This window comes from Brienomyrus brachyistius, chromosome 6 (assembly GCF_023856365.1).
Source record: "Brienomyrus brachyistius isolate T26 chromosome 6, BBRACH_0.4, whole genome shotgun sequence".
Lineage (NCBI taxonomy): Eukaryota > Metazoa > Chordata > Actinopteri > Osteoglossiformes > Mormyridae > Brienomyrus > Brienomyrus brachyistius.
Window position 1 is genome coordinate 2,860,143 of NC_064538.1, and position 23,376 is coordinate 2,883,518.

General features: G+C 43.8%; 1 protein-coding gene across 3 annotated transcripts in view; it reads left to right on the top strand.

The window, feature by feature from the left end:
* The window catches only part of megf6a (multiple EGF-like-domains 6a), an 80,028-nt gene that overhangs the window by 6,150 nt on the left and 50,502 nt on the right, over nucleotides 1-23,376 (top strand). For 2 of the 3 annotated variants that reach the window (XM_049017032.1, XM_049017034.1), the window contains exon 4: nucleotides 4,108-4,212. The exons of the other annotated variant lie outside the window; for it this stretch is intronic. In XM_049017032.1, coding sequence (XP_048872989.1) covers nucleotides 4,108-4,212 — 105 coding nt within the window. The remainder of the gene's footprint in view (nucleotides 1-4,107; nucleotides 4,213-23,376) is intronic. 3 annotated transcript variants of the gene reach the window in all.

The window sequence follows — 23,376 nt, forward strand, 5'->3', positions numbered from 1 at the left end:
AACACTTTTATTAAATTGCTTATTAAGATGTTGCCTCACACCTCTGGTCTCCGCCGGGTCTCCATGTGTGTGGAGTTTGCGTGTCCCTCCCTGTGTCATTGTGGGGTTTCCTTCAGGTACTCCAGTTTCCCTCCATGGTCCAAACACATACAGAGGCTAATTGGAGTTACCAAATTGCCTGTTGTTGTGTGTCTGAAATGTGTGTGAGTGTAACCCGCATCCTGGGTCGTTCTCTGCCTTGCGCCTATAGCTTCTAGGATAGGCTCCGGACGCCCCCCCCCCCCCCCATGACCTTGAATAGGACAAATGGTTATAGAAAATGAGTGAATGGTTTATTCTGAGGGGTGGTGCAGTGGTTAGCACTGTTGTTTCGTACCTCTTGGACCAGGGTTCGAAACTCCGCCTGGGTTCTGTGGGTGGAGCTTGCATGTTCTTCCCATGTCATTGTGGGGTTTCCTCCGGGTGCTCCGGTTTCCCCCCATGTCCAAAGACGTGCTGAGGCTGATTGGAATTACTAAATTGCCCGTAGGTGTGTGTGTGTGTGTGTGTCCTGTGATGGGCTGGCCCCCCGTCCTGGGTTGTTTCCCGCCTCGTTATAGGCTCTGGACCCTCCATGACCCAGAAGAATAAGTGGTAATGGGTTTATTACGAGCTAAAACATCTCAATGTATAAAAGCACATCTTTGCTAAATGCTAATGTTTGACAGCTGCTTTGTCAGAGAGGAAGAACCAGTGAGACCTGATGACATTCCTCCTCTTTGTCAGCTGGTAATCCAAACACATACAGTAAAGCCTCTTTGTTGTGGATGAGAATCTGGGTGATGGCTGGAGGTACAATGTGTTAGAAAATAATTTCATGGCATGTTGCTGAGTATCAGGAATGACTGACATTGGCTCAGTTATGTCACTACTGCTCCCAATGAAGACTGATGGTTCGGCCTCCTGTAAGGAACCTCTGCATCTTCTTGTGGTACCATCTCAAAAAAAAAAAACATCTTTTATAATGAAAGCACTCCTGAGAAACATCGCAAGCTATTTCATATAGTGCTCTGAATAACCATAAACGAGTTATGATAGAATAGTGATAGAACATAATTTCGCAAAGTTTTTGAGCTGATCGTAGATGCTAAGAATTACAATGTTTAAGTCCACTGTTGAACATGACATTAGTCAAGGTTGGGGATATTTTGAAATCTACATTTTTTTTGTGTGTTCAGTGAATGGGATACTCGCTTGGTTACTCGCTTCCTCATATTGCCAAGGATAATAAATTCAGCTCGCTTTTCATTAAAAAACCTATGGCAATAGTGTATTGAAATATCATCAATAAACACAATTATGAAAAGAAGAAAAGAAATGTCGTTCTGCTGGCCACTGGATGACCTGCGTTTCCGTGACTCAGCCGTTGGGGAAATGGTGAGAGTTATCGTGCAGTAATAAAGACCAGGAAGTTAATGTCAGCGAGGTCACATCCCGCCAAAATGAACAGGGTGTCTATGGCAGAGCGATGTGGATGTGTAGGCCACTGGGGACTGTGAGTCTAGGGCTCTGGGAGTTCAGGCTTGTGTGATGTGTGGGAGAAGATGCCAGAACCCAGCCAGGTGTCTGGGTTGGGGCCAGATGGTCATCTGGAGATGTTTAGACTGGAGTTTGGAGTTACTGGTCCGGTTGAAAGAAAGACAAAATTACCCCGTCATGGAAATTCGTCTTTCCCTGTGTCCACTTGGTGTTACTGGCTGGTACACTAATGACCTCCTTTTGTCACCTATTCAGCGGGAAACAGGCCAAAAGTGCAAAGCAGAGAATGAACCAGGAATTAAGGCAGCAATAAGGAACTGAATCATAGTTTAGCTCTTGCCAGGAAACCCTTCTTGCCTCCCTATTCATGGGTATAATGTGTTTAAATTAGCATTCAATCACTATTGGCAACAATTATTCTAAGCTACTTATGTGGACTGAAGATGGAAAAAAAAAAACAGTACGTATTAGACACAATTCAAAGAGAAGGTTGTTATAAATTTCTACATGGAGCAAGAGATTTGTTGGAGAAGCATGTGTTAGCTTTCCCAGGGGCAAATGATGGTATAAGTCAGCGCTATGTTTTGATGCAGACTGATAATTGCTGGTGTCCTGACTTTGCAGAGCTGCTGTGATGAGGCTCAGCACTGCGAGAAGAATGTAAAAGGCCTTCTGGGATCTTCTGCCTTTTCCACAACTCAGAGCACTTGTCCAGTGCTAATAAGGCTTATGTCCATCAAATCTGACTGGATCTGACTCATGTTCGTCAGAACATTGAACTTTCTTCATATTTTATATATGAAAGCTGTAACTGTAAATCTTTGGTTTGCAGTTCCTAGCACATCAAAGCAGGCTTTGGATTTGAATGTGAAGCAGAATGAGAGCAGTGCATTGACATGAACTCACATGAACTCTCCTGGACAGGTGAGCATGACCCCACATTAGAGATGGGTTCCAAAACGATGGAAGCAAACCGGCTGACGTTAAGTTGCATCCACCTGCAGTTGCAGGTGGCCCTATCAGTCTGGCTTGGGACAATATACAGTCTCTGCAGACATGTTATTTCCCTCCACACCGCGGTCCTAACGTGACTGAAATGGCGTATAATCAGCATGCTGAGAGGGGTGGATTCCCCTTTATCCTGTTGTACCAGGACCTGATACGGGAAAATTGCTGGAAAAATTACATCTAATTGATTTATCTCATACTGTGACTCTGGGGCTTGGTGGCTTGTGTCTGTGTGTTTATGTACTGCAAAACAGATAGTGATCATTTAACTGTGACGGTATTTGTATTACTTCTCCATGAGTGTCTAATCAGCACTGTTAATTTCTCTGTGCACACACAGTACACACACAACTATAGCTTTGCCGTGTGTGTTCCTGCACTTGTGTGTACAAGGCAACTAATGCAAATGAGACACCAGTTATATCATCCTAATGTCAACAGCTCATACTCTCTGAATGTGCATAAGTACGACCTGTTTTCTTCACTATATCTCCTGTTGGCTTTTTTTTAAACTATAATTTATGCCATATCTCAGTGGCGCCTTAAACATCACTATGAACATGGCCTTTCATTTTGCATACATCCATTTCTCCCATACAATTTCCCTTTTCCTTTCTTCATCCTGGGTATGACGTTAATCCACTTCCAGCCCTATAAGAAGGTCCTCCAACTTGGGGGTTGGTGGCGGGATTGGCACTCCAGCCACTGGAAAAAAAACCTCACACTGGTCCATCTGGACTCGTGTGGTGCTGAGGTATCATTCGCTACACAGCTGGCAGGTCCTCATGCCTGTGGTGGTGCTGTAATCAGTGCACGCTCCTCACTTCTGTCTCTAACCCACTATTCAGGGTGACAGGGTGTCCGAAGCCTATAGGCACAAGGCAGGGAACAACGCAGGATGAGACATAAACCCACTGCAGGGCACATTCAAACCTACGGGCAATTTGGTAACTGCAATCAACTTGGGCATATTTTTGGACTGTGGGGGGAAATCAGAGCACTTGGCGGAAACCCCACAATGTCACAGGGAGAACTTGCCAACTCCACACACTCAGACCTTGGTCCCAGAGGTGTGAGGCAACAGTGCACCATAGTGCTTTGTGTTTGTTTGTTTTTTTTAATTCGGAAAACATATACAAGCTGTTTGACATGAATGTGCATGTCTTCACTGGCAGTGTTGCTGGGAAGAATACCCTGGATTAATGAGCAGGGTTACCTCTGCATGTGAATCCTGATTTAATCCTGATTCCTTACTTGATGTTTCCATCATACTCTAGTTGCTTGTTTTAACTTGGATGCAGATTTCTTCAGCTATAACAAAGAGGACTGGTTGTCATTACTTATAGATACTTGAATATATTGTGAATGTTTATTTGCTGCAGTAATAAAATGCATTAAGCAACAGATTATGGGCATCAGTACAAACTCATACGCAGCACATGCAGTAAATCCAGTGTTGGATGTGTAACTTTCACTTTCACATGCAGTGAAGATGGCTGCAGACCCATGGCAGGCATGGGGTCTGTGCAGGCCTTGCAGTCACAGTCCTCTCCTCTCTCTCCTCCGTTCTTCTCTTCCCAGCGGTCTGCAGTGGTGGTGTGTGTTTTAATGGTGGACTGTGCCGGGAGGCCCCCCCCCAGCCCTGCGAATGCCCCCCAGGGTTTGACGGGCCTCGCTGCCAGTATGGTGAGCCTTTTTTAAATTTCTTCCCTTTGCCTTTCCTTCATGCTGTCCTTCAGACCTTCTGGGAGCCTTTGTTCAAACCTCTCACTGCACCCCAGAATTCCTCTTTGTTTGTGGATTTGCACTTTTCCCTCGTTTGTCCAAACATGTGTGACCTCGGTTCACTTACAGTCCCCCTCTTTATGTAGGTCTGGGCATCTTTCCTGCAAGTCAATCAATCAGTAAATCAAGTGTAATTTAATAGAGCACACTTTCTAAAGTACTTTACAGCATTTTCCCCCAGGTGGTTAAAAAAAAAGAGAGAAAAAAGTAAATTTGCCAGTTTGTGAAAAGTCGAAGTAGATTCCCTGACCTATAGAAATAAGACAATGGAAATGAATGCCTTGTGATCATGGCTGATAATGAAAGGGGTTTAGTGATTGTGGTTGGGTGATATATATTGTAGTTGTTGGAGGCAGGGTGCTGAGAGGAAGATTTATTTGGACGATTAGAGAGGTACGTAGGATCAAGGTGCTAGTGTCAGTTTCTGCTTTTTGGCTGAGGCAAGAAGTTATTTAAAAACTCTGTTAACTTCTGGCACATTGGGAGCTGAGTGACGGATCCTTGACTGTATTGGTTGACTGTGTTCCAGGCACTGAATGGCAGTAATGACTGGAGCTGGCTAAGGCCAGCAGTCGTGCTGAGAGCCGCAGGTGATAAATCGACAGTGGCGGCCGTTTTTTCAGGGTGTTTCCTCTCGCCTCTGGGTTCCTGCTCTCTCTCTGGAATGTTTCGTGAGATACTGCCTTTTGCCCCTAGGCTGATGACCCAAAGGCCTCAGGCATTTATCCTACCCTTGGACTCACTTCTCCAGGTCCATCATGAACAAACTCTGATTGGCTAAAATGAATTGACTGACAGATTGAAATTAATCTGTATAGTTTTGGGTGGAATAGTGACTGGTCACATGGGAGAGAAGAAAAGAGGCTTGGCAATCATTTAACGATACAAAGCTAACATTTTAAAGTGATTTACCTGAACCTAATTTGAAGGCTTTTATGGTAGAATTTGATCTTTTTCCTTCCTGTAGGTGGCTCTGACAGCCAGTAACGTTACCTGCTGAAACAGAGGAACTGCTTCTCTGCTTAAGGCTACCTTCAGGGTGAAAAGATAAGGTCAGAGACTCAGCAATGGAAGCTTCCAGACACGGGTCCCCCTGTGGTCAAGGATGTTCCAGTTGGTTTTACTGGCACTAGAACACATAACATTTCAATTCCCGGGCTGGTATCCCCTCCTACTGCAATAATGAAATGAACGATAGCAAGAGAGGATCAGAAGAGAATAAGGTTTATGCAACGTACATATAAGAATGTATTGTCTGGTAATAATATTCATACTGTCTCATTTCTTCTGTGTGGACCAGGCTGTCTGTGTCTACAGGAAATCCGGTAACTGAACAAAGTAGGACTTTACTGTGTACTGTGCGCAGTTCTGCAGAGCATGTCTCACAATGGGGTACGTGGGAGTATAGAGAGAGTGTAATTAAATGTTATTAAGAAGGGTACAGCTTCAGTCTACAAACAGTGATGAAACCAAGGTTTCTACATTTCTACAGTTTCTCATTGTAGAATGTTAAAGGTGGGGTACCGCAATTCTGGTTCCTATCATGGAGTATCTAACAAACCCACGTATATCTAATGATGCTATTAGCCTAACGACTGGTACAGTTTTTGGGGATCTGTGTCATAGACTGAACAGATCACCCCTGCATGGCTTGTTTGACCCCTCCAGGTACTTGCATGTCCCTCTTTCCTTGGTTTCCTCCCACCAGCATCGAATCTTAGCCCATCCACCATCACTCTGGGTAGAGCGGATGCAGGTCAAAAGGGGTGAAATGGGAATTTTTGTTTTCTTGTGTGGTAAAACGCTGCTTCTTAACTTCAAGACTCAAGCAGAATCCCCCAACTCTTCTAAAAAAGAGACTCTAATTGGTTACCGGGGTTTCAGCGGTTTGCCCAGCTGTTTTTTGAATCATTAGAGTGTAATGAGTATAACATGATGCTAATTAATTCACTTGGCCTAAGTCTTCCTTTTCCTTCCTATGAATATGTCTAATGTGTTCTTGCGTGTCAGATATTGTTTTTTTTTCCCAAATAATGAATTGAGTTGACTAGACATCTAAAGCTGGGATCGGATCCATGACTCTACAAGTCTGCAAGGCGAATTTGTTTCTGCTGTGCCATCGTCTCACGAGTTATTTGTATTTTTTGGTTTGGAAAACCTCCATACCGCACTTTTCTCTTCACAAGCTGGGAAACCATATATTCGATGTGCGTCTTACCAGAAACGCTACAGTTCTACCACATGCCAAGGCCACCCTGCGTTTAGCCTGACATTACTACCATGGTACGGCCGGTGCCTGGTAGTAGGTAGATTAGGTGAAGGTGGAGGAGATGGATCAGATTCCCAATAAGGAAGTCTTTCCCAGGATTGTCCTCATAGCCCGAATGGTCTGAGACCTTCATGCAAGTTAATGAATAAGGCAGGTGTTTTTCAAAACCACAGCCTTCGGCCGAATTCAGAATACATGTCTGACAAATTATACACATGGGCATGCAGGGTTTTAATGAGCACAGATTCGTTTTTAAGGTTTTTTTTTCCAATTAAATCACATGATATGCTGACATGCTGCTTGGGGCTCGATATACAGTTACAAATAAAGCAATAGCCACACTGGCCTTTTACTTACTGTACTTGGGTTTCAGTTTAGTTGTGTGTTATTTCTCAACTGCTCTAATGTGTTTTTAGAATGTAATTAAGGCCCAGAGGGAGGCGACTGAGCCTCTAAGAAAGGCTAGTTTTGTATTTCCTCCTTTGTTTCATACTGTGTTTCCTGTGTTCTGTTTCTTAAAAGTTCTTTAAAATTTTTTTGTTCTCAAATTTATCTTTAAGAAACTAGGGAACAGTGCCTGGCTGCCACTTTTCCTTCAGACGTCGGTCTCCCCAAGTTATATCAGCAGTACCAGCATACAAATAGATAGTTAGATATTTCAGCTTCACAATGCTGCAATAGCACTGCACTGGGGCGTCGTTAGACCTGTTTTAGAGGGGCTATAGAATGTCTCATATAGTGTTTAGCAATGTACTGTACAGTGTTTTTTTTAGCGAAATTGCCCAATATATCTACTAAACTATACTAAGCACTGTTGTCGAATACCTATGGGACATGGGTTCGATTCTCCACCATGACTTCCTGTGTGTGGAGTTTGCATGTTCTCCCCGTGTCGTAGTGGGGCTTCCTCTGGTTGCTATGGTTTCCTCCCCCAGTCCATAAATATGCTGAGATTAACTTGAGTTACCAAATCGCCCACAGGTATGTATGTGTGAGAGAATGGCGTGTGAGTGCGCCCTGTGATGGGTTGGCACCTCATCTTGAGTTCCCCGCCTTGAACCCATAGTTTCTGAGATAGGCGGAGGTGGAAATTGGCGGGAGAACATTTTAAAATGAATTTGAGGAAGCACTTCTTTACACAGCGTGTAGTTAGAGTATGGAATAGTCTTCCTGCTAGTGTAGTGCAAGCTAAAACCCTGGGTTCATTTAAATCAGAGCTGGATGAGATTTTAACAACTCAACGAGCTTGATGGGCTGAATGGCCTCCTCTCGTTTGTAAATTTCTTAGACTCCAGACCCCAAATAGGACACGTGGGTACAGAAAATGGATGGATGGAGGGATGGGTTTATCAGAATGTGGGGGGAGGACACTGGAAACCTGCAGAACCTACATCTCAGCTCGCATGACAGTGTCCCAAGAGACTGGTTATTCATAATGGTTATTCAGTTATGAAAACTATAAAAAAAAAATCAAGTCTAATGAAAATATTGGAATGTGATCAATGGTCTTTTTTTAAGAAGGACAAAGGGAGGAATCTTGATATGATGATAATTTAATGTACATAGTCCATTTCCCTTTTTGCTAATAAATGTTTGTCTGGCTGGTGTGACGACGAATGTTTCTTCCCAAGGAGTAGAGAGACGTCTGTGGAATGAAAGAGCAACAGAAACCCACACAATGTGCAGTTATTGTGCGGATTCTCAGCTGTGCAGATGCATGCAGATGTTCAGATATGAGTGTTCCATCTTCGAGCCATAAATCATACCTTTACCACTAAGGGAACAAACTCTCTGAAGCTCCATCTAAAAAGCTTGACCAGTAAAAGAACAGTAGTTTAGGGCACGGCCTTGTATTCCGAAGTTTTACTGCTTTAACTTCCAGGAGGGCCTCTATTATAGTCCCGTCATTCAAGGAACCTGAATCCAACTTCTCTAGTCAAATATACAAATGGGTCTGAAGCTTTGTGTTGCTTGTAAATCTAAGTCGGTTTAGGAAATGGCAGTGGCACCTGAGCTCTTTGACTTTTGTCTTGCTTTGTTTTTCTTTCCGAAGCAAACTTTGAATGACACAATGACCAGAAGGCTCTAGTCTGTGAGCCTGTTAATCCCATTTATGTCCACGCTCACTGAATACAAGATGGGTGCTTTGTCAGCCTTATGTGGATAAGGGCATTTCATCACAACAGAACAGGACGGAGGACTCGAAGGCAGGTGTTCAGAAGATTAATGAGGGGGTTTATTTTACAAAACGGAAGCAAACTAGACCACAAAGGGTCAAAAGTGGGTAGGACTGGAAACAAGGAAGGGCACAGCAACAGGATGAGTTGACGCCGATGATTGGACTGGGGTGCACAGGACCGGGGAGCAGGTGTATACAGAACAAACGAGGGAGTTAACAAGAAGCAACTGGGAGTGATCAATACGAGATATAAGACAAACAAGTAACAGGTGTGGCTTGTTAGGGCCACGCCAGGGAGGAGACAGGGGGCCAAGGTGGACATTGCAGGCAAGACATGGTGAACCCAAAAATGTCTGAATTTATTTACCTGTTCATTAGCAATTACTGTGTTTTATTAATGATGGAGTACCAGTCTTGCTATTTGCCTGGGTCTTACTGTCCACTGCTCCTTCCTTTCTTTTATTCATTTGGATAAACCCTTCTGTTTGATAACTCTGACTTGGATACTAGGGACGGCCAGTAAACTAGCCAGCTGTTCCTTTAGAGTGTGGGGTTTGCGTCCTCATCCCCGTACCACGTAAAGGAGTGTGAGAATACAGCAATGTTATTAAGCTGGATAGCTCTAAGGAGCCAGGGATCGCTGCCCTCTGAAGTCACTGGAGATCACATTGTGGTTTTTTGTGGAGTCGGATTCTCCAGCTGCAGATCTTTAGCAGGAGAGATGTTTCACAGTCTGTGTCTGGCCTGCTTTACCACGTCGACCCAAGTGGATATTCCAAACATGTTTGGGCCCAACAACAGTGTTTTACCCAGATAAAAACCGAAACATATTTGATCTTGTTTTTGCCTTGATTGCAGGTTTCAGGATATGGTTTATTGCTATGGATGGCTTTGGCTTTATTTTTTAAAAAAACATTTAGTTTTCAGATGTAAATTGTAGGCTTTAGCCAGATGATCACTATCCACATTCTTCAGCAGTTCCTCATCAGGATCTGCTAAAATAGTTTACACTTTTTTTGAGAAACACTTTTTTAGGCTTTACCAAGCATGGAGAACTTTCAACCCTAAGTGTCTGAGGTAACTTTCCGCAACCTCACTTCTGGATTTTGCTCCCTGGTCCATTGAGACGTTCCTGCACTGCTTCTTATTAAACCTGCTGCTTCTTGCTGCCAAATCCGGTGACAATATTTGAATTACAGTCATCCTGAGCCGATCAGTCACCTGGAAATGGGGAAAACCAGTTAAGGAAGTAAAGATGGGCGCTTCGAGAGGTCAAAGTTCAGATATCACACACTTTGTTGACAGAAAAAAGTACTTCCTCAGTAAGTCTGATGTCATGACTGAAATCAGCCTATTGAAATTTCTGCAGGATACATAACTTCTTGGGGAAGTTATGTCTTCGGGGCACACAGGGTGCTGCACTCAGCACATGGATTTAATCAGATTAAAGACAAAGCCACTGGGGCCACATTCTGTGTACTTTTGTAGTTGGGTCTGGGGAGGGAGACATTCTTCACTGTTTGACAGTTTGCCCCAAGGATTTTTTGGATCTTGGCACCATGTGTTTCCAGCTAGAGATCGTTGGACGCACTGCCATTCTAGTTGTTGGTGGTCCTTTTGTTTAATGGTGATGAACACCTTCCTTACTGACAGAAAAGGTTGCGCTACATTTACGAGACTCCCAGCAGAGGTGGATGCATGGTGGTGTTGGAGAGAGATGGTCGTGGTGCTGAAGATGCTGGCAAAGCCAGAAGATGGCTGTACCAAAGCTAGGCCGTCACGTCAGGCGAAAGGGAGAGACACTGCGAGAGACAAATTATGTAAAGACCTTGCTGACTGTGTTATGATATGTGACAGAGGATGTGAGGTGGGAGGGTCCATGACAGGAGTGGTCAGATGTTGATGACGGAAGCTCTTTGGGTCAGAGTGTCCTTCTCCTGAAAGGAAACTGTCCCAGCAGGAAGGAATGAGGCATCAGTGATGTAGATGTGCGTTGTGGTGCATTAATGCCGCAAAACTGAGAGCAAAACTGACCTTAATGGTATTTAGGGGTGTATGACTAATATTGTTGTCACAGTGTTAATTATATATTTTTAAGAACACTTCATTGTAATAACTTGGCAATAATAGAAAATTGATTTCAGTCCGATTTTATTTTCTGACTGGGAAGGATCCTAGGACACAAAGAAGCAGATGCTTTGATATTTATGGGACATGGGACTGATATTTTCGTTAAACGGAGAATGAGTTTTGCAGATATCTGTTCATGATCTGCGTTCCTGGTCTATGGGAGTCGCATGCATGCGTGCATTACAGCACATCCACATACTTTTGCAATGCTGTGGTGAAATGTGCCTCTGTAATCTAAAGAAGTTGTGCAGTGTGGAGCATTATGGGTCACTTATACAGGACTCAGAGCATTGAAAAAAACCATGGGAAGGAGATATTTGCAGTAGCTTTTAGTATGTATTTATCATACTGCATAACAATCACAAAGCAAAGGTGTTTAACGTCCTTGCTGTTTGTTACATACAAATTAATCTTTTTTTTTTTTTTTTTTTACATGTTTTTGTTTATATGTACTCTGAATTTTCTCTACTTTCGTACAGTAGTCTGCTATTTTTGGTGTCTAATGTATAATGGCAGCCTGTATTTTTTCAGTGATAATCTTTTGAAAATGTAGAGTATTCACTATTTTCTTTTTCGTATCTTGGAAAACGTGAACAGTATTATGCCACTGCAGAGATATCGACACAAAGCGTTTTACCACAATTATCATCTCAAGTGTCACCATCGGCTGGTAATGACCAAACCTCTCATGCGCAGCCGGCCAAATATTACTTTCAACAAGCTCATCTCTGTTCTCGTTTTCCTATTGTCCGTCTCAGACAAGTGACACTTCAAAAACTTGTGACTGGACCCGGTCCATGGGTACATCAGTGATTTGCTCTGGTATAATGAGTCCTGGCTGGATGCCAGTTTCACACACCTGCTTTGCTTTGTGGTTAGGATGGGGATGTCATTGGTAGAGGAAATGCCACTTAACTTAACTACACTGTATTTTCTTCAAGGGAAAACCGACACTCCGTCTCTGGACTGAGTCTGCTTTACATTAATACATATCCATACTTTTAATTGCGCTATCTATGGTTTTTATGTATTGTATGTTTTTATTGGGGCGAATGCCTGTTTTTAGATTATAGTGCTCTTCCACAGGACATCAGTACTTAATTTCATGCCCTTTCTTGCTATCCCATGTTTTCAGAATGATAATAAACCTTCTTGAATTCTGAATCTTGCGGTCTAGTTCCTTCAATGCTCTGCTGCCATCTCTGGCCTCTCCCATGCAACTGAGATGCAGCCGGAGTTTTGGGGGCCGCATGCACTCGAAAGGGATGAGTTCTGAGCCCATTCTAGAAAAGTGGGATGGATTCTGGAGTTTTGAAGTTTAGAAGCAAAGAACTTCTAGAGAAAGTGACATTTTCTCCTGTGTCGTCCCCAGCACTTCACAGGGAGCACTGTCCTTCTTACTGAAATCTTGCTTTTGTGCCATCAGTTTTGGATATCCTTGGGCATGATGTCTGATCAAAGGAATTCTGGGAAATAAGTAGATGTCTGCCTTAAGGTCTTGACAAGAATGATAAATGAGCCACCTGGGGGGTCCAGCACTTGTGAGGCATCAGTTTCATGTTTGTTTCTCCCTGTTTTTTCCAGCACCTTGTTTTAGCATCTTTATTTGGTTCTTGTTTCCCCAGCGCAACCGTGTTTAACCGTAAAACATAATGAACCTCGCTGACAAGCCCCTGTGGCACCTGATTCTGCTCTCTGTCACTCCGACTTTCAAAGTGTTGCATGTAAAATTGAGAATGTATGTCTGGAATATCCTTGTTGTTCCAACATGCTTTAGGTACAAAGGTCTGTCACGCTTTGGAGTCATTACTGCTGTACTGGCAATGAAAACAGACCTCAAATTAGCTGTTATTTTAATCCGTCCATTATTGTTAGAAAAAAGAAAAAAAAAACATCCAGGAATTTTAAATCGAGTGACAAGCCATAACATTTAAATGACATGACAAACTTCTCAATTTTCCACTTTTAGGGATACATTTCTGTGACTTATTCAAACACAGCAGTCTTCACGATGTATATGACTGTGATAATTAGATTGTAATCGAGTTGCAGCCTCTCCGGGGAGATGAAGGGTCCCTGTGTGACAGTGAATCATATCCAGGGTTCCAAACATCTACTATCAGGCTGAGAAATTTGAGGTCTCCTTCTGAGGGACTGTGGCATGTCTTTCTGTACTTACTGCTGTGTCTCATTTATTTTGTCTAATAACACATCTCTGAATTTTCCCCTGGATGTGTTGTTTTCATTTGCAGCACCAGCTCCCCGTTATCAGACCCCCCCCCCCCCTTTTCTAACAGGCAGTTTGTCAGTCAGCTATTTCGTGTGATTAGTACAGGCCGTATCTTAAACTCCGGCCTAATGGTTCCCACTCCAGACTGGGAAGGGGAGAACTGAGACCGTTTGACTTGGAGCACTGAGGTGGCCCATGTGTGACTGAAAGCTTCCAGTAACCCGCAAGATTAAATTGTATCTACTTGTTTCTTTTTTGTTGGTTGGCGAAATTACGAAATTAAAGATCTTCATGCTCATTATCTCGCTCCTGTGGTCTGCGTGGGGAACCGGCCATGATGAGGTGCAGCAGAGTCCAATGGCAGATTCAAACAGGACGAACGCTTTCCATTCACAAGATTAATTTGCGCTTCTTAGGAACTGTCCATATTTCATCATGAGGTATGTTCAAACATTCAGGTTGACTGATTAAGGCCGACGCAGCCAAATGCGTCACCATTTGTTTTTCTCAGAAGAATAAGAATGATTATTTATTGTATTCTCCGAAGACAGTTGCTAATTGGTTAGTGTTATGATCAGATTTCTGTATCAGAACTTGTCAAGTGTTACATTTAACATCTTCATAAAACAGTACAACTGTTTGGGGCAGTTATGTGAAGAATTTCAATTGATTTAATCTGACCTCTTTCAAACCAAATATTTGGCTTTTTTTCTTTTTGCACTCATTTCAAGTAAGAAATAGTAAATCATCACACTTATCTGTCGAACATGTTTAGTCTCTTGGCTGACTCTAAACACATCTCAAATTAATTCTTAAGCAAGACTGGATATTTCAACTCCCCATTTTTCGGAATGATGAGAATTTGGCAAGATGCGTGTTTGGAAATAACAACTGATGGCACATTTCCCTGTATAGGAAAAATCATCGCATGCAAATATAAATGAAAAACTGATCTTTTGGCCATTAAATGCAAAGATAATTTTCCTGCTTCACAAAGTACACTAATTGACATTATGTCACATCATTTTATATAATTTTACATATTAATATTTCTGTAATATTTTGACTCCAGTTTCACATAAAGCTGTATTTTATAATCAGTTTATTTCTTGAATCTTTAGCATTAAACACCACCCTCGTCTTCTGTTCTTTTATTTATTTTTCGGAGTCTTTAATTGGCTTATTTCAAGTCTAAGAATTATAATATTTCTTAGGACAGCTTGGGGGTAACATCGCTGCCTCACAGCCTCCAAGTTGGGAGCAGTGCCGTGCATAGAGTGAAGGAGGGGCGTGGCCTAGGGTAAATTTAGGGAAAATGCTGGCGGAGGGGGGGTCTCGGTACATTTTGCATGAACGTCGGTTATTCTCTCATGAGCCTGAACTGCTAAGGAGTTTTAGATACTGGGTCACTTCCCTCGAACTTTTTCTTAGTGCTGACGTAGCAGAAGGCCTTTCACCTTTCTTTGCTTCGAAACTGCACTTTCCAGGCTTTATAAGTGATTACATTTTTTCGTAAAACATCATGAAAACCCGAAATTAAAGATGTTCAGATGCTCATTACCCCGCAAGACCGAATGTTTTTTACGTTATCTTCCACTAACACGTAAAAATTTCGGTTCCAGTCCAGGACTTCATCAAGCATCCAGTTTATCAGATAATATCAGCCATTCGACATGTTGATTTTAAAAGAATTTTCATGGTTTTCATAAGTTAAACACCTGCCTCTAGCTGTCTGTACCGCACTCACATATTTTACTCCTGGGAACAGAGTCCATATCAGCTCCGTTTCTGATTGGATAGATATTTACTGAAAATGGCTGGATTGATGAGTGAAATGTGGTAGCAGAAGGATCTCAGAGTGACAGTAAAAGCCTGGAGGGGAGCGTTGTCCTCTAAATGACCTTCGTACATCAGATTGTTATATAGAGCGTCGCGGAGAGGATTTAGCATCAGAATCACATTCGAAGGCCCAGTTGAACTCACGCTGACTGGGTGAACGCCCGATGAAAACCTGCCATTTCTGCGAACTCAAGGAATCATATTTCAGTTTCAAAACGTTGCCAGTCTGTCTGAGGAAAGTAAATCGAGTCCATTTCTTGTTCAAAGTGAATTTTGAGTGAAAGCTCGGGAGGGCATTTCAAGGTTCCAGAGAGTGCGGCGTCTGATTATATTGCAGGGAGCGACATTGGGGATCTCGTGCAACGCACTACTGACAGAAAACAAGATTGATGCTGGGAAGTGGAACTGATGCTCTGGCAGCGAGCAGAATGGAGTGTGGATGGATTTATAGGTGTTCGGGCAACAAAGATTTAGCAGGCAGATAAGATCAGGTGGCACATTTGACATGGTGATTGGCTGTCAATGCTCGTCACCTTGATGTTCGGAGGAGTGATGGTACATGAGTGAAATAGGCTACATGGGTTACTGCAGGATTGGACAGAAAAAGCACTTATAGGTCGTTGCTTAAGTGTTTGTCCTGAGATGGACGTGTTTTTATTGTATTTTGTAAACTACCCCAACTATGCTACCATCGTCCTCCTCTAGGAGTGGTTGAAGGCTGGCTTGATGAATTGACATCGCACTGATGTGTGCTGTAACGCAGTTTGTACAATTAATTGCCCACTTTGACTGACCTATTGGGTCCCGGAGGCCTGCTGGCTGTCCATTTTATTGCATGATTGCAGAGCTGCAGGGAGTTAGACATCTTTGTGGACGTTAGCGGGGCCCATATCTCTGGAGTTTAGGCTGCGATATTGAGATGATGATTCTGTTATTACCTGCCAGTGGATTTCTAGCTTTATGTTCTCTGGTTGTATTTAATTTAATTCATATGCATTGAATTAATTTATTTAGTGTATTATGGGTACAGCCGTAGCCAGCACTGGTGAGACTATGGCCGATGTCTTGATTTCTCATTTCCTAACTAGTGGTCTGAGTGTCTGTCGCTCTTTACCTTCAGTCCTTCTTCTGTCATCCACAGCCGAGTTGTTTCATCCCCCCTTTCCCCTGCAATCTGGGCGATCGCTCATTCTGGGCTGCTGGATCCAATCGCTCCCCCTTGACCCAGTTCTGTTTCATAAGGTTTTGGTTCCCTGCCTTCTTCAAAGCCCCCCCCCCACGTCTTTGCTTATTTATTTTCCTTTCTTCCGTGTTATTCTGAGCCCTCGGCGTGGTGCGCCAAAGGCCGCAACAGTAGCCCACAACAGATTTAGCAAAGAGCACGGGTTCGAGGGATGTGTCCAGTGGGATGGCATCAGTTTTTTTTTCCACTCTGGTTTTTACGTGCTTTGCTTGAGGTATAACGGGGTTACCATGATCTTTGGGGGCGGGTAGGGGGGGAGGGTATACCGTAAGTTTGTGACTGGTCATGTGACATTTCATTGGTTGCTGTAACCCGCTAGCTTGTCTAAGTAGGACTCTGGGGGTTTGGTATGGGATAGTGCTTCTATTTTGGGTTCCTACCTGAAGTGAAGAAGGAGGATGTTAGGGAATGTATCTTCATAGGAGTGAGTAGGAAAGGGCCTGAGGTCTGGACTTGTGATCATGCAGTTGGTGATTTGTGTCCTGGGGGGATTTTACTCTTAACATGACTAAGCAGCTTTGCCTGAATTCCCTCAGTAGAGAAACAGCTTTACTGTATATACATTGTTTAAATGCAACTGATTTTAGATAAAAGTTCTGGTTAAGAGAGTAAATTATTTGCATTTATATGTAGTTTTGTTTTGTATGGAGGTGCAGTGCTTAGCCGTGTTGCCTCATATGTCTGGGACCTGGATTTGAGTCTCCATTTTGGCTCCATGTGTGGAGTTTGCATGTTCTCCCTGCATCATTGTGGGCTTTCCTCTGGATACTCTAGGTTCTCCCCACAGTCCAAAAGCATGCTTAGGTTAATGGGTGTGAATGATGTCTGAGTGTGCCCTGCCTTGCACTTGTAATCATAGACTCCATGACCCTGACTAGGACAAGTGGCTGCTGACCATCCATGGATGGATGCTCTTAAGATCAAGGCCACTATTTTGAGTCCGTTGGAATTTCGACTCAGCAGATTGATGTGTGCCTCTTTAGTATAAACTGTATCAGCCTACAAACTGAGTTAGTGTCAGTCTTCCTGATCTGTATGATGTGGCTTTTTGCTTTAGATCAGGTTTCTGCATCTTTAAAAGTTATATTTCACCACTGAGGCAAACAGGAAGACAGCGGCTCTTTTTCATGATCATTATGGACGTTTCTTCAAATACAGCAGATTCAGTTTAAAGAAAACTAGCTAGGAAAATGTCTATAGGACTGTATAGTATATTGTGTACAATAGTGTAAGGGACTGACATATGTTACATGGAAGCTAGTTCATATTTTTATTCAAATTCAGATTAATGAGGTTTTATTGATTGTGACTATTGTGTCTCTAGCTTTGCTGAGAAGGTCCATAATTCATTATGCAGATGCAGAATGTATCAGTTATATTGTTTTCCTGTAACAGAGCACTGCCTGCCCAGCCCCCTGCATGGACCCTGCCTGTGTTTCTCATTCCAAGGGCTTTAGGTTGTGCTGGGGGGGGGGGCACAGGATGTGCTTTTATCTGCAGAACAGATTTTGATTCCTGAGGAACATTCCATAGCCTGCTCCAGGCCACTCGCAGATCATCCCTACCATGAGCTGCCCTGCCATCACCCCCCCCCCCCCCCCCCCAAGAAACACCCCCTGGGTTTCGTCGCACACTTGCATGAGGTAGAGAGTGCACTGTGTCCCAGTGAGTGGCGGTTTGTATCTCAGGGATATGCCTGGGGGGGTTCTGCCAATGGCTGGTTGTCTATTTCTGCACAGACAAACTCCTGATAGACCAACTGCCTTGAAACGTAGTGAAGGGGGGGTTTAAGCTGGGGAATTTCTTGGATTTGACCCTTGGGGGGGCCTCTGCCCCCTCATGAAATACCCTCTGGGTCACCTGTGATAAGCTTTGCCAAGTAGGGAATATGAGATAGAAAAATACAGGGCAAATCGCTGAAAGGTTTTAGAAAAATTAGATTTTTGGCGTGATGAAGCAAAAATAAGGGGGCCGAAGCCCCCCACTAAATAGGGTGTAGAAGCGGCTATGATTTAAGCCTCTGGTCGCTAGTTAACAGCCCCCTTTGGGGTTACCTGCCTTAGAATTTGTGACCTCAGTCTTTTCCGTAATAGTACTAACATGCATAAATGTAAAAGGACAAGTTCTTTGGATATGATCCTTCACACTTCATAATCAGCAGTAATGGGAGCAGCGTGCGACTCTGTGGGCTAAGCCTGCGTGCCTGTAATCAGAAGGTCGCAGGTTCAGCCTCAGCCTGTGGGTCCTTGAGTGAGGCCCTTAACCCCCCAGCTCCCTGGGCGCTGCTACAGGTGGCAGCCCTTCACAGGCAAAAATAAGGCTTCCAGAGTGGTGCTCGACTCCTCCTGGAGTTTGAAAGGTAGACAAACATGTTTCAGGAGCAGAAAATCAGCGTGAAAGAAGCCGCTACTACGGCTGCTCAGACCGTCTGCCTCCTGTGCAGAGAGAGCCAGTAGCCGTTACTATAATTAAATTATATATAATTAATTTTGCTCTGCAGGTCCGCGTGACGTACTGTGTAAGCTGGCTTTGGTCCTACCTGGGCTGTTAGTTGAACAAAAGGGACATCAAGTGAAACGGTTTGCCGGGAACATTATTTTCACCTGTGTAAAAGTCATTCTTAAAGTAAGTGGTTTGACTGGTCTAAACTAAATACTGTTTTGTTTTATTCAATGAACTGGTTAGTGTATATTAGCACACGGACACGTAAGATCAGATAGTCATAGTCACCTGAGATCAAGTTCTCTGCTTGTGTGTCTGCGTCTCAGAAGAATCACTCGGGCCCTCACACCTGGGCCCTCACGCCTGGGCTCTCACACCTGGGCCCTCACGCCCGGGGTCTCACACCTGGGCCCTCATGCTTGGGCCCTCACACCTGGGCCCTCACACCTGGGCCTCACACCTGGGCCCTCATGCTCGGGCCCTCACACCTGGGCCCTCATGCTCGGGCCCTCACACCTGGGCCCTCATGCTCGGGCCCTCACACCTGGGCCCTCACGCTCGGGCCCTCACGCCTGGGCCCTCACACCTGGACCCTCACACCTGGGCTTACGCCCCCTCACACATTGTGTTTTACAACCAATTGTTTACAAGTAAATAATGCTGTCAGTTCTACACCTGGAGCTGCCTGCTTCTGTGGGTGCTGGGTGTGATTTTTATGTTAATGAGGCTGGGATTTGAGTGAGCCACACTGTGCCCACAGTTCACTGCCCCCCATGTGATAATATGTATAATTACACCTTGAATCCAGTATGATGCATTATGAAATCAGCAACTGACTTGGACTGACCTAGATGACCTATGTGTCATGTTAGTTGACCCCTCGTACTTTAAGTGCAAAATGTTCATTTAGAAAAGCATGCTTTGAGAATATCTCAACTAACCGTTGGTTTTGAGCGTGCTAAAGTGGAACTGCCAGGAAGACAACGTGCCCAGTTCTTCTCACTGGTCCCAGTTCAAATGCAGCTTCCTGCGGTGTACTCCCCAGTGAAAAACACTGGGAAACAGACACACAGTTTTGGCTTGTTTTGTTCTACAGGCTTAAAACAAACCTCTGTATTCATGAAAGCAATTTTAAAGGAAGGAATTTACAAAAAAAATACACTCATCCTGCTTACTATGCCCAAAAAGTTAATTTGCAGTGAATGGAGTCCATTGTTGAAGCTTTTTTCCCCCTGGCCTCAGGTGAGCGGCGTGGTTTAACCCAAAGAGCAGGCTCCTCCAGTGGGCAAGAGGCAGCCTGGTTATCATCAGCCCCCCCCCCCCCCCCCCCCGGCATTGAAGCACGCACCCCCAGCAGCGTGCGTGATGCTTGGCCTTTGCCAACAGCTACCGACATCTGCCATATCGGTCCCCCAACCTCACAGAGAACTGCATGCCTTCATGTTTATTTTTTTTTCCACATGCCGCATGCCTAGGGATTACACTTATGTAATCTTTCGCCAAGATCGCTCCATGTTTGATTAAATACTCATGTTTTCTGGTAGCCTGCCGCTTTCAGTAATAGAGCACTAATGGAAACCAGGTGGTTTTAAAAAGTCCATGTAATGGCAATCGGCTCCCGTGGTTGGGATCGAATCCCACTGAAGAGTGTCTGTTTATCAGAGGGTTAACTAAACATCAAAAAGGTGCTTCATTTGCTGCCAGTCCCATGGTCAGGGGGCCTTGGGATACTCTGCTCCGCTGCTGGGGGCAGCTTAAGGAAGCATGGGTTCGAACAGGAAGTGAGACGTGAAGCTCGGCTGTGGCACGAAGCAGAGGACGGTTTCCAGGTGATGACCTCTGAAGTCAGGCGTGGGTGGAGCCTTGTTCTCCTCAGCCGGGCGACCCACACTTGATTTCAGGGGTTGCCGGGAAAAAAAAGCATGACCCAAGACAAGAGAAAGCACAACAAGCGAGAATGAGTTTGCTTGTTTTTTTTCAAAAGAGATTTATGGAAAGATTATTTTTAAATGACATTCACCAGTAGTTTAAAATATAAATATCAGCTGATAATGCTGCCCTCTGGTGGTGATCCAGTATCATGATTTTACATTTCACAAAAGCTCTCCCTTGATTTTTCTAAGTCTTTAAACTTAAGCGAACGTCATGCCCTTGTGTGTGGGCCCCATTTAAGAGCTGACCTGAAGGCAATAGTGAACCCAACAGGGCATCGTGTAAATAGATGACGGTAACTCGGAGGCACCAGGAGTCAGTCTACAGCCCGCCGGAGTCAAAGCCATTAACCCCTAAGTGACACCCAGACAGCCTTAACCTTATAAAACATACTTACTATAAAACTACAACATAAAGCTGCAGCACACTCATAAAAAATGAACAAGGAAATTACTCTGAGCTGTTTGTAATTTTCTTGGTAGCAACATCTCACATAAAAATCACACAAAACTGACGAAATGCCCCAACGGTGACAGAAGTTTATATGCAGTTATAAACAATTAAACAGCAGAATGAAAACCTTCCAGACGGATCTTCCAAGGATTTCATATTTTAGGTTTTGAAATTAAAAGTATGTGCAGAAATAAAGGTGTTTGTTTGTTTGCTACTCAAACAGGTGATGGTGTATATAGGTATGCAGTGTACAGTGTGTAGGGAATTTTGAGCTCAGAAGGTACTAAGGGTTTGAGGACTGATGTGACCCAACTGGCAGGTGCCGATTCTCTAAGATCCAGTGGAATTTGGGGGTCGAGGTAGCCCCGGCCGTTTTCACTCCCAGATCACACGAGCAGCCTGGTCTAGGATGATGAGTAGGCCTTCTCAGTCTTTTGAGAACTGGACATCTAAAGATGACAATGTAAGCCTCGTTGATCTGTCTGGCACATCTAAATGTTACATTTGCTCTGCTGCCTTGTTAGGATCAGCTGAATAGATTCAAGCGTATGAACATATTAGAACAGCAGAATGTTGCACCAACGGATATGAAACATTAGGAAGCACGCGCTACTAGAGCTTCACCCTTCAGCTAACTGATTGTTGGCTAGTTTTTTTTGTCATAAGAACATGTTGTTCAAAGTGTTTCGTTCACATGCGACACTTGGGGGTCAAATAGATTTTACATCCATGTGAACATTCTGGACTTATTCCTACTTGCCACAAAATCATTTTCATGATCCTAGTAGACAACCTCGAACTATGTTCATAGCCTACTACTTGTAGTCGTAGGCAGTCTTATTGCTAGGCATGTTTTTAATGTGATTCACTTTTAAATTCCTCCTTTGTGTCAGTTAAGGGAGGCATTACTGAAGTATTAATTGCCTGGTGGAAATACAGTAAAAATCCAGACTTGGCAGCAGAGAGCAAAACCGCAGAAGAGGCGTTTGAAAACGAATAAGCGTGACAGCCCTTAAATGTGCTGGACTTGGACATGATGTCCACGGCCACCTTCCGCTGATCAGAAACATGCCCCCACTTTGGGGGTTAAACACGCAAAGGTTGGGTTCCTCCTCAAGCCTAGTTGGAGTTTATTTTGGAATCCCTTGGCCTCCACATGTGGTTCATTCTGTTCTAAGCCGACACCACGAGCTGGTGGGCTGTGCATGAAACCCGCAACGGGCCTCGTTTGCTTGATGGACCTGCCATATGTTCCAAATCTTGCAGGGGAGGTTCCTCCATGTATAGGGATCGATCCCAATAAAGGACTCCCAGCACCGTTTAAGGACGGCATCATAAGCGGTCATAAGATCCCCTGCCTGCCATTTTCCTTACATGTAGACTTGTGCACTGACTCTCCAGCTTTAGTTTACTTCTGAAAATATGGACATTGTGGAGGATATTGCCAAAAAATACATATAACAATACTTGGAGCCTGTAAATCTAAAGAAAAACTATATATATATATAACCAATCAACGGTCATGGTATGCTGTTCCCTCCCCATCATATGGAGGTACTTGCAAAAAAAGAATGCAAGGTAACTTTTCTCCATGGCCCCCACCACGCAACCACCCCCCTCCTCCCTGGCTTTGATGGTTGAAACGTCATAACTCAAGTGAACAATCAAACACTTTCATAACCGCACGTCCATTTCAATCCATGAGCATGGAATTTATGGTGTGATGATGGACAAGCGGCTGGTCCACTTCTGCTCCTGATCTGATTGCAGGACCTGGGGTAAAGACCGTTCTGCAGACGTCTGTATTGTTTCATGTTGAGTTTGCACAGAGCCCTTCTGAAGGATCCCAGCACGTGTCTCTCTATACGCTTCTGCTGATTCCTCCTACCAAAGCCAGAGGTGGTGAACTTTGAGAGAAGAATGTCCTTCCTGCGGCTGTTTAGTGGTCCGCGTTCTCTGCTTGTTCATCAGCGATTCGACGCAGAATTCTCGTCAAGCTTCCCTGTGACCAGATACTTTCATGAAAATGGCAGATGCTAAGCGCTGGTGATTTCTAGACGACTATCGTGTTTCAGCAATAGTCTGTCTGGAAGGGCACTTTTCCATTAAACGTTTCAGCGTTGATTTATGAATAGCCTGCACTCTGCAAAGATCTTGATTTAGTGAGAGAATTTTAAAAGGAATATACCAAACTGAAGACTTAGTTCCTTTTCAGTTGCTTGCCAGGCTTTGGAAAAATCAGCCTGGACCGACTAGTTGGATTTAAAATATTGTAATTATTCTTAATATATATAGTGTCTGGTTTCAATAGCTACTGAAGTAATTATTTATACAAAAACTGTTAGATT